General features: G+C 37.4%; 1 protein-coding gene across 2 annotated transcripts in view; it reads right to left on the bottom strand.

Moving 5' to 3' along the window:
* Window positions 1-15,992, bottom strand: part of nrxn2b (neurexin 2b) — a 1,271,620-nt gene that overhangs the window by 690,032 nt on the left and 565,596 nt on the right. Inside the window, exons 6-7 of one of the 2 annotated variants that reach the window (XM_060917059.1) lie at window positions 15,826-15,870; window positions 801-962 (exon numbers count right to left, since the gene is read on the bottom strand). In XM_060917059.1, coding sequence (XP_060773042.1) covers window positions 801-962; window positions 15,826-15,870 — 207 coding nt within the window. The remainder of the gene's footprint in view (window positions 1-800; window positions 963-15,825; window positions 15,871-15,992) is intronic. The other variant, XM_060917060.1, reaches the window with a different exon arrangement.

Below are 15,992 nucleotides of genomic sequence, written 5' to 3'. Positions count from 1 at the left end.
CAATCTGGTTGTAGGCTAGCTTGAGCCTTATTGGGATCTGCAGTGCTAGCTGCTAACAGAAATTGGTGAAGTCTCTGGAAAGCACAACCAGCTAGTATGACAGGGTCACAGACCATTTTCTGGAAAAGGAGCAGAGGGCAGAATTTGTGTATAAATAGTGTGCATCATATAATGTTCATGAATCTGAAATGTGTATATTGTTCAATAATGTTAAGAGAATGGTGGGCTCTGTGTTATAGGTTATACCTGGGTATAATATTCAAGGTTCTGTGTGTTGCATAGCCTACCTGGTTATGAATTTCCAGACTGTGTTGCAGAAGATGTTCAAGGATGTGTTGCACAGCTGGGTGTTGTGTTAAAGACTCTGTGTTGCATATCAGGGTATGATTGTTCAAGGCTCTTCGTTGAGTAGCCAGTGATTTTTGGATGTTTGATATTTTTGATTAAGGATATGAGGCACTAGCCTGGCAAGCCAGACTATAACATGAAATGTACAAGCAAAAATACTTTCTGCCACTAGGTAGGGTTGTCTAGTTCACTATGCTAATGGGGCACACCTTTCTATGCTTTGATATCCGGCCTACAGGTTTTACGATGAATGCGTAAAATGGGCTTCCCCTGTTTTAAAAACCAGCAGCCGCCACTGGTTGGTAGGAACTAAAGGTTGTAAGTGGGGAACAAGCAGAAACATCAGACCACATGTGCCATACAACTGGTCCAAGGAATCGTTCGAGACAATAGTTTGGATTTTTCACTTTACAAATCCAATTGAGGAACAAAGTCTCCATTGATAAACTTACATCTTTAAGGCATCCCATGAAGTTGTTGCTGACTGGTGATCCTGGAAGGTCAGCAGTGTTAGGACTCCCACCGATGTAGAAGAAATCATCTGAGCCCAACATGGTATAGTCCTCCTGTGTGTAACCAGTGGTGGTCAAAATGCCATCCACTGATATGGTCACCTGTTATTGGGCACGGCCCATCAGAGAAAGAGTGAGAGAGAAAGAGGAAGAGAGAGATCCCCAGAGAAAGAGAAGGAAAGAAGAAATGGAGGAAAGGAAGAAGCTGCATTAAACAGTGGTTAGAACATGGGTACTCATCTACCCTGCAGTGTTTCCATAATCTTTGATTTGGTGAGGCTCAAGTAAGTGGAGGTTTCTCTAGAGTACAGCTGTCACAGCCCACTCTCCTTAAAACGACTGTTCATTGACACAACTAATTACATTTCTTTGAACTTTACTCTCTGCATAAGCCTTTTGTGACAAATATTTACAGTATAAAGGTTTATTCTACACAGGGCCAACACTGATAAAAACTTTGATGTTGATGTACATAATACCAAGTCAAGTGACATAGGATGCCTCATGACACTTTATGGACTGACATTGGAGACTTGCAAAAGCGCGTTCATGACATTTTTCCTATCAAGTGCTAAGTTCAGGAGACACTGTAGATTACATTTTGGAAATGCCAACTCAATTTAGTTGTTAGCATCTCTTGCGAGCTATGCCATATTATGGCTATGTTGTGGCATACCAGAATGACACTGAACTACAGCCGCAGTTATCATAACATATAAAAGAAGCCATAACAACTTTATGTCACTGAAGGGCTGTCAATTATTTTGACACTCAAGTTGTGAAAATTTGTCTGTCAGCTGGTACCTATTGGAATAATTTAGAAAAAAGTTTGTCAGAGTTTATGTTGGTGATATCCAGCCTTCTAAACTCTAGCTTGAAGTAGAAATTCCTTTCACTAGAGAGTGCAAGGAATGTTGTAAAGTTTTGAGGTATGATGTTAAATTGTGGAGTATGTTGCAAGTTAAGTTATGCAGCATGTTGGACATTGTAAGGTTTTGTAGTAAATTGTAAATGTTTTGTAGTGTGTTGTAATTCATAGTTATGCAGTATGTTGGATGTTGTAAAGTTTTGTAGTATGCTGTTAATTTTTGCAGTATGTTGTAAGTTGTAAATTTCTGCAATGTTGGATACATGTCTGTGAAGATTCTCAATCATCCAGGTCATAGTAAACTGTGGGTGGTAGAAATGGGCAACTGGACTTGCTTGAAGATTCTTGAAAATGTTTCACCTCTCGTCCAAAAGGCTTCCTCAGTTCTGTCTGACTAATAGTCAGACAGAACTGAGGAAGCCTTTTGGACGAGAGGTGAAACGTTTTCAAGAATCTTCAAGCAAGTCCAGTTGCCCATTTCTACCACCCACAGTTTGCAATGTTGGATGTTGTAAAGTTTTGTAGTAAATTGTAAAGTTTTGTAGTGTGTTGTAAATCATAGTTATGCAGTATGTTGGATGTTGTAAAGTTTTGTAGTATGCTGTTAATTTTTGTAGTGTGCTGTAAATCATAGTTATGCAGTATGTTGGATGTTGTAAAGTTTTGTAGTATGCTGTTAATTTTTGTAGTATGTTGTAAGTTGTAAATTTCTGCAGTGTTGGATGTTGTAAAGTTTTGTAGTAAATTGTAAAGTTTTGTAGTGTGTTGTAAATCATAGTTATGCAGTATGTTGGATGTTGTAAAGTTTTGTAGTATGCTGTTAATTTTTGTAGTGTGCTGTAAATCATAGTTATACAGTATGTTGGATGTTGTAAAGTTTTGTAGTATGCTGTTAATTTTTGTAGTGTGCTGTAAATCATAGTTATGCAGTATCTTGGATGTTGTAAAGTTTTATAGGATTGCTATTAAGTTTTGTAGTATTTTGTAAGTTGTAAAGTTATGTGGTATGTTAGATGTAGAATTTTTAGGTATGTTGTAAGGTTGTAAACATTTGTAGTACATTGTACAGTTGTAGAATTTCTGAAAGATTTTATGATAATTGCTCTGGTATAATTAAAAAATCTTATACTGTCAGACTGCACTATGAAAAGGCATTTATTTTCTAATGTGTTATATGTACATTATGTATAATGCAACATGCTAATAATATATAATGCATAATAAAGGGAATTGGTAATGCATTTCGCACAAGCAACAACACTGTATTCTTATGAATTAATTATAATATGTTAAGACTTTATCCATAGTTCATAATAAATATGACCTTCATAGGAAGTGTTATGAAATTTATATCTTCCCCTTCCAATTTCAACTAATATGGCAAAAAAAATGGAAATCAGCAAGAGAGAGAGAGAGATTTAATCTAGGTTGTGTTCCTTTGAAGTCTTCAATGCAATTCAATTGAATGTAGAAGAACCATTTCCCAGTTTATGGAAACAGCTTTATTTGATTAAGTTTGTGACCTTGATTTGGCTCCAAAATGAGGAAAGAATGTTGGTCAATAGAAGCATTTTTGTGTTTCTGGTAATTTTTTTTTTCTGTGGATGCATTTCTCATGCGAGTGCCAAAGGCCTGGTTTGTGCAGGATTTGCAGCCAGATAGCATTTTGCGTTTAATTACCCTAATAGTGCTGGCCGGAAGAAGCGTTGAGTGCTCCAGGGTTTAATATGGCATCTGCTGAGAAGAAATCAGCACAGTTGGATCAAATGGTGGCTGCTTGGCTAGAAGCAGTTGAAATATGCCAATGTATTTGCATTTTCTGTATTTTTTCACTCGTTCTTTGGGAATGCTTTTTTCTTTTTCCTTTTCCATCAGACTTCTATGCCTAATCTTTGGTAAATAAATCCTTGGTGTTGAAGCTAATTACATGTTTGTTCTTACACCTTCCAATTAAACTTGAATGGAAAAAATATTAACTTGCTGTACAGTCAGTCAAGCAATCTACAGCTATGGTATCTGCAGCTCAAGTTCCAATTTCTATTGTGATTCAACACAACAAAAACAAGCTTCAGGAAATGTTTGGACTATAACTTAACTTTCCTGCCGCCCTAATATTCACGGACAAAACATAAAAACAACAATAATCCACTGTAAATTGGAGATAGAGACACAACACATGCATAATAACAGGTTTTGTTCGAATATCATCCTTATTTGCGAGATATCTTGATGAGCCTTCAACAGCTGCACTTTAGAGAAACTCCTGTTGAGCTTTCTTGTGCTTTTTTTTCTCCCAGTGTTTCTCTTTTCTCTATTTTCATTCATACAATTTTGATTTCGACATCCGTACTTCCCTTGGAAACAGGGCAACACATTTTTATGTCTGCTATGAGAGTGAGAGAGTCTACAGGGAGCTCAAGTTGAGGCGAAGGGGTTTGCCTTAAGCATGGAAATGCACTGTTTCAAGTTCCTTTATACAGGTGTTATGTAAATTGTCCATGGAGAAGCGTAATACTAATAAATATACAGGAACACTCATGAATATAATGGTTGTTTTCAGAAACTCATAATGCTAAAGGGAGAACTCGCCATCTTCTGTTGAACACAAATCAAGAATGGTGGCGAACATAAAATCACAATGTACACAAATGTACTCCATGTGTTCTCGGAGTTTAAGCACAGAAATGACTTTTGATTATGGATTCTGCTCTGTTGTGAGCTTGAGGCAAGAGCTTTAGGATCCAGGTGGTAAACATTGTATGGCAATTAGGCCTGTGCTCAGAGAGAGCCACCACAATGCTGGTGACATTTTGATGATGTTGGCACAGCTTGTTTGTGGCCTGGCCTCCATCGTTAGAACATGTGAATCGTTAACAAGGGGCACGTCAGCCAGCTGCCAGCCACCTGTGCGAGAGATCCAGCTGAAAAAGGGGAACAGGAAGGTTAGTGCTCGCTTCCATACACAACAAATTCCACATTTATTTTCCTTGTCATTCAACCGCTTGACATCTCTAAGACAATAATGTGAGGAATCATAAATCCAGAATCAGATCTGTAAACCCTAAAAACTGTTACTGTAACCTAAGTTTAAAGTCAATCCCCATCATACAGCTACATGTTTATGTTCATGCTCATGGTACAATTACAAACTTTCACACAACATTTACAAATCAATGGTTATGCTGTCAACATATGGTGATTATGGGTATCGATTAATGGTAAATCCTCTCAGTACTGTAACAAATTGGTGGGCATAACCAGGCTTGTAGTACTCGAGTCCAACTCGTGCCCTAATTTTAAGGACTCGTGACTCGACTTGGACTTGAGTACTGATGACTTGGACTCGTGCATTAACTGCATTAGGACTCGGAAAATGGAGACGAGGACTCAAATTTTTTTTTTTGTAACATGCCATAACAATTTGGCATAAGATATTAATATATACATTAATTTTGTACTAATTTCATGTAAGAGTGTCACACCTGCGTGCCTTGGCACATGCATCAGATAAACTCTCGAGCTCGCTCCGGACAGCGTGTGCGCCAAGCGGACTCTTGCACGCGCCGTAAACGACCCACACCTGCACAGGATTAAGGCGCAATCAGTGCGCCAATATAAAAACTGTGAAAACACACTTATGTTGCGAAGTATTGAGTTGCATTGCTGACACATTACCGAGCCTTATTTCCTTATTTGGTTTCCTGATCCCTGATATCCTGTTTCTCGTCTTTGATTCTGTCGAGTCTACGATAGCCTGTTTGTACCTCACTCGACCTATTGCCTGTTTCACTGTTTTACGATTTTGCCTGCTGTTCTGGATTGTTTACCCGTCTTCACGTGTATTAATAAACACACCTTCTGCACTTACATCCGTCTCCCAACCATCTCGGACAGAATATTTCAAACTCCCTGACAAAGAGAATGCACATTCACCTGTTCATACAGCATGCTCAGGAACAAACTAATGTTAAAATAGCCACCGTCAAATGGTGTGGTTGGAGTGTTGAACTCGACTCGGATCAATAGTGGACTCAACTCGGACTCGACTCGAATTTTTTTCTTTATGACTTGGACTTGACTCAGACTTGAACACTGGGGACTCGAGACTGGACTTGAGGTTTAATGACTCGACTACAACATTGGGCGTAACTAGAAAGCTGATTGGATGAAGCAAAAAACTTATACTTGCTTCTTCTACTTGATTATTAAGTGATGATTCATAAAACTACAGTATTTGTACATGACTGTCATTAGCATTAAGTACCTCAAGATGGGCGTGAAGAAGAATTTTGAACTTCTGCTACTCGTTTATAAATTTACGATATGTAAAAGTATTGTGAAATTTACGTACAAACACCTCAGTCATTAACAAGTCGCACCTCATGAGAAGCAAGAACCTTTCCTCCACCACCAATTAACCTTTTATATATTGAGTTTACCATATTATGTATTTTTGCATGTCCTTCAAGAATTATCATGTTGGCTGAATAAAAGCACAGTTATAGCCAACTGTTTGAAGCACTGCTGAGAGAAACTCAACTAAAACTACTTCTTGATATCCTAAGCAGACAGAATTTAAGAGGCATATTATAATGTGGAAAATGTGTCATGCCAGTCATTGATTGTGTCTATGTACAGTATGTATAAAAACAACCATTAAAAATAGGTCTGTACTGTAGTTTTGGACTACAGCATTTGTACTCTATATGGCAAACGAAGACAAAATGGATACACCAGCAGAAACTAGGATGTTCAGAGTAGACTCCAGCAGAGATTCGAAGCTTGGTTTGGGTTTCAGGTTTTTGCATCATAATCTTACATCTGGCTGAAAAGCATCAGGAGATTTCGCTGCTATATTTTAAATGCATGCGAAAACAAACGTTTGCTAAGGAGGATCTCAGTCAAATCGCTAGAGAACTGCATGGTTGACTATGTAGCACAAACTAATGAGTACTCATACTCTATCTAATGCATGGTTATAACCCTGTTATTAAAAAATATGCAATTAAATATAAAATACATGGTGATACTGTATTTGAAGGGTACCTACATAGGGGTTTTATAATGCATTCATGAGCATTGCATAAAACTTTCAGAAAGCAAGGCGAGAGAAATTATGTAAGGCTTATACTAAAACGTGTGAGATGACTTCAGAAGTGAACAAGAAAGAATTCATTAATCAATCATGATGGGTCAGGAGATCAAGATTTTTCATGCAAGTTTTACATAAATGCACATTTCATGATTCATGGCCTTGAGAAAGTCATACATAGAAGGTATGTATCATAACATGCTTCATAAGTGTGTTATAAATGCAGATTTATTACAAATTTAATTTGAGGGCATTAAAATTATTAATTTGGCTTTCATATGGACTTCATCCATCAGTATTTTTTACGGAATGAAACTGTGCTTCAAAATAGTTTTAAATGCAAATGCTTTTGGTAATATGAATGTTTTGAAGGCCCAATGTAGGCACCCTTCTAAGAAAGTGATCATTTGAGCCATAAAATATCTGCTAAGACATTCCTTAGGAGGCTACTTGACACAAACATACCGTCCGTACAGTGCTTTCCAGAATTACTGGCACCCCTTGTAAAGATTAGTAAAAAGGATTCGAAAACAAATCCACCTTTTGGTGAAGTTGCTTCATCTCATACTGAAAAAAAGAGAAACTGAATTAAAATATACTTATTCAGAGGAAAACAAGTCCCTCAACAAGAAATAATTATTTTCAACAAGAACACATGCACAATTTTTGGCACCCCTGCATTTAATACTTTGTACAACCTCCCTTTGCCAGTAAAACAGGACTGAGTCTTCTCCTCTAACATTTTATAAGGTTGGAGATACAGAGTAAAGCATCTGAGACTATTCCTCTTTACACAATCTCATCAGATCATCCAGGGTTTGAGGCCCTCTCTTGTGCTTTCTACTTTTCAGCTCAGCCCACAGTTTTTTAATGGGGTTCAGGTCAGGGGACCGAGATGGCCACAGCAGAAGTAATCTTTACAAGGGATGCCAATACTTATGGATGGTGCTGTATAAGCCATTCATGACAGCTGACATAAACACGATACAAGATGTATCAGATTGCCTTGGTCAATTTTGATGTCATGTTGATGTAAGTTCTGTGTTAACAGACTGACTTTTGTTGGCAAAGTTATGACACTTTTTTGGAAAACTTATAACGATGTAATGGCAGGTTTATGAACCTTTGCTCAAACCCTTAAAGCTAGTCAGTCTTTCGATTTCATAAAATCGGTGAAATTTAGTTCCCTCTGAAATTTGGTCATTGTGATATATGTTTATTTCTGTAATATCTCACAAAATATCAGGCCATTCTGTGGCTGTGAAGTTATTTAATTTGAGGTGATTCCCGAGCAAATAATGTGCATGAAATCACTCGCTTCGCACAATTAAGCAGACAGAGGAAGTCCATGTGCGCATATGCAGGTTGGCCTTTAATCTTCTTCTTTTGGGTTTTACGGCAGCTGGCATCCAGTGTTGCAGTACTGCCATCTATAGGTTTACCTTGACCATGCACTGACAGTTCCATCATTCTGTCGCTAAACAAACAGCTGATCACACCGAGGTGCTCGCTGACCGCCGATATTTATTAGCTTGGTCCTGTGTTTCCTTTCCTTCACAATATAATGTCTTTTCTTCTCGCTTTCCGTTACTGTAGTCAGTCTTTCATGTTTCATTCGCACACTCACATCCTCCATTTTTCTCTCCTGTTTCAAATTTGTATCCTACAATGCCTTGCGTGAATGGGGAAAGACCACCATGTGATGCATGATGTAGTATCTTGAATTGGGTCATGGTGAAGCAGGAAAAAAATAGCAGAGAATTTAGGGCCATGTGGCCCTAAATTCATTAATTGTTCTATTTTTAAAAAATGATAAAATTGGAAGTTTATGATTCAAATTCAGTAGCTTTCGTTCCACTAAACAAAAATAATTGTGTGTCGGGGAAAATTCCTTTTATGACCGACACTTGAAAAATCTGAAAGGCAGTCTACCTTTAAGTAAAGTGCCTTTAAAAATTATGATTGATAGATTACTATTATTTATTTAAATAAATAAATAAACATTTTTAATATATTTTAAAAAATATTGTTAGGACAATTTATAACAATGATATGCAACCGTAATGGCTTTTTTTATGTCAGTTGACATAAGCAGCTTATGTAGGCTTCATTTATCCCTAACAGCACTAAACTGTTAGCAAAAAGAACTGCATTAAATCATACTATTGTTACTACTGTTCTGAAGACTGATGGTAAGAACATGACACCTTCATGATCGGTTTTCTAAATCAGTTGTCATAAAGTGCTTATGTAAGCTTCATTTAGCCATGTGGAATTGTTTCCAAATAGATGTACATTTAATTTTACTACTTACAGTAAAACTCACTTTACTGTTTGAAAAATTCTGTTACTTATGATAGAAAGCATCCAACAACATAACTCAAAGAAAGAAAGAAAAAAAAGGAGAGAGAAAGGAAGGGTGACAAAGAAAAAAAGAAAAATGGAGTGATTAAGAAAGAAAGAATGTCAAATCCTGAGAAACTGTAAAAGATCAATATAGAGAAAGTTTCTGTTCAGATTCCCAGCTGAAATCAGACATTTTTTCCCCACTTCATCACTCCTTTACTTACTTTCTCCTGACTCTCTTCCCTTCACCTGACTCCTTCTTTCACTTTTGTTGCTTCTTCTTCTAGCCTTACTTACTTTTCTCCCACTGTTCCTCACTCCTCTCCTCACCCGCGCCATCCATTTCTTCTAGTTATTCTGAATCCCAACAGCACAGAACCACAGCTACAGAAAACTAGTCATATAATTCCTCTCTAGTCCTGCATCAATAGATCTGCTGGAAGACACTGCATAGGCAGATTCATGCCAGACCAAAATTCTCCATCTTCCTGTCCCGAACCCATTCTGATATATATGGGAAAATTGATCTCCTGTCAGTTCTGAGGTAATTATTTTATATTGATGCATTGGTCTCAGCAAGTTTGCAGAACCTACTTTATATATATTAAAAGTGAGCTGACAGGCCATTCTTCTCCTCTTGAATAGCCTATGACTGACTAACTGCTTTCGCAGTAATCATAACGTTGTCAAGTGTGTCCAAAATAAGCCAGACGGTAAAATGTTTCATTTTAGAAGACCAGCCAGGGGATAACAGATTACAGCTAAGTGATGGTAGACAAAAAAGAAAGCATATGGCTACCAGCTCGGTAAACCAAAAATAAAATCTGTTTTATTGAACTCCGGAAATGCTACACCACACACACACACACACACACACACACACACACACAGCATCTTATAAATATCTTGTAATGATTCATTTTTGATCATGCTGAGCAGAAGAAGATTAGCATTTTTAAAGTGGCTGCCTGCCAAGTATGTACTCGGGTGAAAATACAATACTACTCTCCTCTGGAAAAAAGTTTTGGTGAAATGTCTAATGGATCCCTTGAACATCATTTATCTTGATTTATCATTTAGTAAATGCATGTACTCCTCCTAATTCTGCATTCTTAGGCACTTTCAGACCTATTAGTCCATTTGACTGTTTTAGTTTGGTTTAGATATGGTTCACACTACACGTAATTCAGCTTACAAGAATGGGGGGGGGGGACCCTATACTCATAAAAATGCTTTTACTCATTGGTCAGAAATACAGTAATGGAGAAAAGTAAACAAACCATGGACAAGTATGCATAGCAATTACAAAAATCACCCAAACATAGACCAGACAGAGCCAAAGCCAAATACATTTTTAAATAATTAGTTTAAAACATTGCAGCAAATCCAGTGTTTATTTGCTCTTTTTGTTTCTTAGGTCAAATATCCAGAAAACATGGCATCTCTGTAGAGTTACAGCTCAGTGCCGAGTTTCCCAAAAGCATCGCACCATAAAGCTCATCATTAAATGGAAGAGCGAGCACCACATTGTACACTCTCTCGCCTAGTTAAGACACTCTTAGCATTAAAAGGCTTTTGAGAAACCCACCACAGGTCTTGGGCTCACATGGCATGCAGCTTGAAACAACAAAATACCTGTCAATCATAACCCAAAATACATGCCATGGTTGGTTCACTTCCTGAAGTTTGGTTAATATAGGGTTGACGCGCTCTCTCTCATTAAAATCCAACTCCAGAGTTCACTTGGAAGTTTACTTGCTTCGGCAGTCTTTAGCTGTTTGTTTATTTATTTATTTGGGGCCCTGCACCCAAGTGCGATTACGTCAAGTTCCTAAAGAATTGTTCCAAACAGCAAAAGCCACCAGGGTTTGATTCAAAATGCGTTCAACAAACCTTCTCCCCCAGTACATAAAATATTCCCAAACCATGTCCATAGTCTTGTTATCTCTCTCCAGCCAGGTTTTTGAGCTGTAAAGCTCACCAAAGTCAGACACGGTGTAACTTGCCTCAGATGCCTTTTTCATTTGTATGCTAGAGATATTTTGACTACCCACACTTATCCAAAGAAGTGGCATTTCCTTTAAGGGAGCAAACCAAAGATATCGTCCACCAGTTCTCACATCTTGCTCATTCAGGTTTCAATGGACAGTTTATATATACACACACACACACACACACACACACACACACACACCGAGAAAAGATTGCGTCATCCCTGCATGCTAATTAAGCATAGAAACCATTCTAACACCAGCCAGACAGTGTCTTGGATGATATGTGTAGCTCAGAGAGTGATGAGAGTCAGAACGAGTAGTACCATCAAGCACCATAGCTACTGATTTGTCTATCCCTTTATCAAAAAAAGGTACTGTTCTATATAAGAATTATAACAAAACAAATGGAATTGTACTGTCGCTACACTGATAAATGTCCTTATCTGTCTGATAGTCAAGAAATAATTTCAAACTTTAGTCATTCCACCAATGTAGCACCAAACAAACTAAATACATTTTATCTAACCCCTTAAATAGATTTTGAATACATTATCACACTACATCCATTTCACTTACCTTTGACTGCAACTAAGCTGGACAAAAATTGGCCAAATGACAAATCACATTGCTTACAATTAGTCAAGAAGCAGTATACATCAGCATATACTGGTGTACAATGGCATACACTGGTGTACATTAGAATACTCTGACATACATCAGTGTACATTAGTGAACATCGGCGTACACTGGTGTACATCAGTATACATTAGTCATCATTATAGATAACTGTACATTGGTGAAGCTTGGTGTACATCAGGATACATCAGAATACACCAGCATATTAGTGTACACTGGTGAACATTTGTGTATGTTGGTGTACAAAAGTATACATCAGAATACACTGGCATACATCAGTGTACATTGGCGTACACTGGTGCACATCACTATGTATCAGTGTCCATCAGCATACATTATTGTACATTGGTGAATGTTGGCATACACTGGTGTGCATCAGAAAACATCAGTGTACATCAGCATATATGCTGTACATCAGTATACTTTAGTGTACATCAGCATACTTTAGTGTACTTTGGTGAACACTGGCATACATCAGTATATGTCAGTGTACATCATTCTACTTTAGTGTACATTGGTGAACATCGGTATGAACTGGTGTACATCAATATGCATCAGTCTCCATTATTATCGATAACTGTACATTGGTGAGTATTGGCATAGAGTGGTGTACATCAGTATACATCAGCATACATTAGTGTACATTGGTGAACATCAGTGTTAACTGGTGTATATCAGTATACATCAGTGTACATCAATGTACATTGGTCAGCATTCGCATACACTGGTATACATCAGTATCCCTCAGTGTACATCATTATAGATAACTGTACATTGGTGAACACTGGTGTACATCAGTATATATTAGTGTATGTTGTCAAACGTCTGTGTAAATTAGCATGCATTGTTGGCGGGGCTATTTTCAGCCATGAATCTTTGCACAGGTGGCTGGCAGCTTGATGACAATCCACAGTTTCTCCTCAGACTTAAAGACAGATGGTTGTCCAGAGCTGAGAAAAGTGTGATTCCAACATCATTCCAAAGTAAAAATCAAGTAGACTGAACTAGCCAAGTGACTCCCTAAATATGTTAATAAAACCTAATAACTGAATAGAGAAGGAGGTGAACAAGGTATGGACCAAGGGGGACTTTAAATGGGAAAATATGTATAAGTGTTGAGGTATTGGGTTGAGGGATGAGGGAAATCAGTTAGTACTTTAGTAAGTAAGAGTCAGACACAAAAATGGTTGTTAGTACAGTTATAACAAAGGTCTGGTTCAAACAGTTGTATTAGTAACAGATTTAGGTTTTAATAAATTTAGTAAAACAAATAGAAGAAACACAAGTGGAGTTGTCAATTAGAGAAATCCTGTACGATTTGATTTGAAAATCAGATCGGGTTTGTCAGAAATCTCAAGTTGTTTGGTGATAAAGGGTTTGTTGTGGTTAATAACAAAAAAAAAGCAATCCATCCATCCAAATAAAAAAAGGCTAGTAAGGTGGAAAAAAAGCCATGCCTCACACCAAAGGAAAGGCCAACTAAAACCACTCAGTAGCAATGGCAGAAGGGTGTCAAAGTAAAACTACAGAACACACCACTGCACCAGGAAAGAACATAAAGCTCCACAGATGTTTAGTTGGTTATGGGGGTTAATCATAAGGCAAGGTGGCAGAAATGAACCCAAATGAATCCAAATAAGTTGAATCCAAACACTCGTGCAAGCCGAAACATCCTCGGCTTGGGCAACACAGACACCCTCCCGAGATAGAGATGGGGAAAAGTAATATAAAAATCAGTGAATCCATGCTACACAAAACACAACAATGAAGTAAGAATACAAATGCCTGTAATGATTTAAAAAAAGGGAATTTTAAATGCCGCATTTAAGTTAAAGAAAAACAGAAGAAAGTGGGAAAGACTTTTATTATTACAATTAACACTAAGCATTTGAAATGTTCCAAAAATTATTTGAGCCCCTGCTTAAACATTTCTTAAAGCACAATAATTGCATATGAATGCACTCCTAATAGACATCCTCTTACACAATACAGCACAAATGCATTTTTTCACCAACAGTCCGACTGATTAAACCTCATGCAATGTGCAAATGAATGCACTTAACTGTAAAAGAAAAAGTTCCTTCCATCAAACTTCTGTTTTTCAGGGTTTTTTTTCCATTTCTTTAGCAATATTGGATAAAGGTATTACTTGTTTGAATGGTTCTTGGCCAATAATGAGAAAAAAAAAGAACGTTGCAATTACGTAGATATACTGTATACGATTAAATGTATATACATGCACGGTAAATATGTACATACATTTACAGATACATAAATAACCCGATGCTATGTAGCTGATTGTCAAAAGAATTTTGAGAAAATTCGGTTGCATGCAGGGAGAATAAGGCCAGGTAGAGTTTTGTGTTAAGGTAAGTGATAAAATAGGCAGGGTCATGTCATGAATCTGATGTCAGGCAGTAAGAAAGCAACATTTACGGATGCTAAATATTTCCGATATTTGAAAATTCTTTTACAAAATGTTTCCTGTTAAAAGATTCTAGTTCCCTGTGAACAGATGCAATAGTAAATTGATTCATTCTCAATGAAAACTTCAGCTAAACTGTTTCCGTTTCCGGCTGAGAGTACGTTGTACGTATTCTGGCTGCCGCTTCTGACCGGAGCTTTTTTAATTTTGTTATTTCCCTTTTGTTTTTCTTTTTTATGTTTGTTTTTATTTGAGTGTTTTGTCCACCGGTTGTGGTGTAACTCCAGACCCAGTTTTGGGCATTGGTTCCCTTGGCCTTGGTTCACCGTGGGTGATGCCTGTGCTCCTCACTATTGACTGCAGTGAGCTCATTGCTCTTTTAATATCGTGGTTGTCCAGCGCTCTGTGTGGCGGTCCTTCTGTGCTCGCTTTGTGGATCCATGGCGCGGTGTTCCAAGTGGTGTTGCCTGGCGGCGGCGCGGTGGCATGGGACTTTTTTTCAGGTGCCTTTTGGTGGGGCTGTGGCTGCTACACCACTGGAATGACATCCTGACCTTTTGGTGGACTTTCCCCCCCCCCCTATAATTGTAAAGCGACCTTGGGTATGAGAAAGGTACTATACAAATGTAACTAAAACTGCAGGGCTAGTGTATGATGTCTATGACTGGAATAAGTAAAAAAATAAATACTTTTCAAAAAGTATCATTATAATGTATATGATATTGCAAGACATTTTTGATCATGTTAATGAATCATAATTTAACAGCAAGTATTTATAGTATACAGTCATACAATTGAAGCTTCTTTACTTATTCGCTATTTTCCAGCAATGTTCAGCATCATACTTATGAAAAATCCAATGCAGAAATATTGGAAACAGCAAACGCTGGACAGTTGCTATAAAACCAGTATGACATGACAAGCACAACAGCAGTGACTGCTGTATTAGCACGAAAGCTGAGAACTGGACAGACTAAAGGATTAAAGCTCTGCCGCATCACCAGCTTAAGGTGCAGGACTAAATCCAATATCAGCAGGTAGTCAAGTGGCATCGTGGATTATGTCAGAAACCATTATCCAAAACTGAAAACAGATCAACATGTTTATGAAACGTGACTCAGAATGTAATCAAAAAATAAATATTTTGCACAATTGGAAATGCGAAGGGCACACAAACTTTTTCACTGAGCTATTTGTGTTTGTCTTACTGCCAGCCATTAGAATCATCACACATGATTGCTTTTCTTATGTAATATAATTATGATTATTTTTGTTGAGAGAAAAAAAGAGAAACGTAAAAAGAAATTAAAATTTACAAAAAAGAAGATTCGTAATTTTGCAAATATTTATATTTAAAATTGCATGTATTAAGATCTCACAAGTTTAAAGAAGCAGATGAAAAAAAAAAAGCCTGGGTGGGTGAAAAGCAGAACGCAGCTGTTATAATAAATGTGGAAGAAAAAGAAAAATGAATGTGGATTTTTTTTTTTGTGGCTACCTTGAGACCGATGGGAGTTTGAGTAGTCAGTAAAAAGCAAACAGAATAGAAAGGAAACGGAAATCCAGGGCAAACCAAAGTAGAAGACAATTAGAATGATATCTACCATATAATGCAGTTTGTTTACCATAGCGTGTCCAATGCCTGAGTGCTTTAGGAGAAAATAGGGGAGGGAGAAGAAAAAAAAAATATAGCAGTGACAAACCGTGAATTCAATAAAGGTCATTTAATTTCCGTCTCTTTAGTGGAGACGCATCTCAGATGGGAAATGGT

The sequence above is a fragment of the Neoarius graeffei genome, chromosome 3, assembly GCF_027579695.1.
Source record: "Neoarius graeffei isolate fNeoGra1 chromosome 3, fNeoGra1.pri, whole genome shotgun sequence".
Taxonomy (NCBI): Eukaryota; Metazoa; Chordata; class Actinopteri; order Siluriformes; family Ariidae; genus Neoarius; species Neoarius graeffei.
This window is presented reverse-complemented; position numbering and strand designations above follow the sequence as displayed.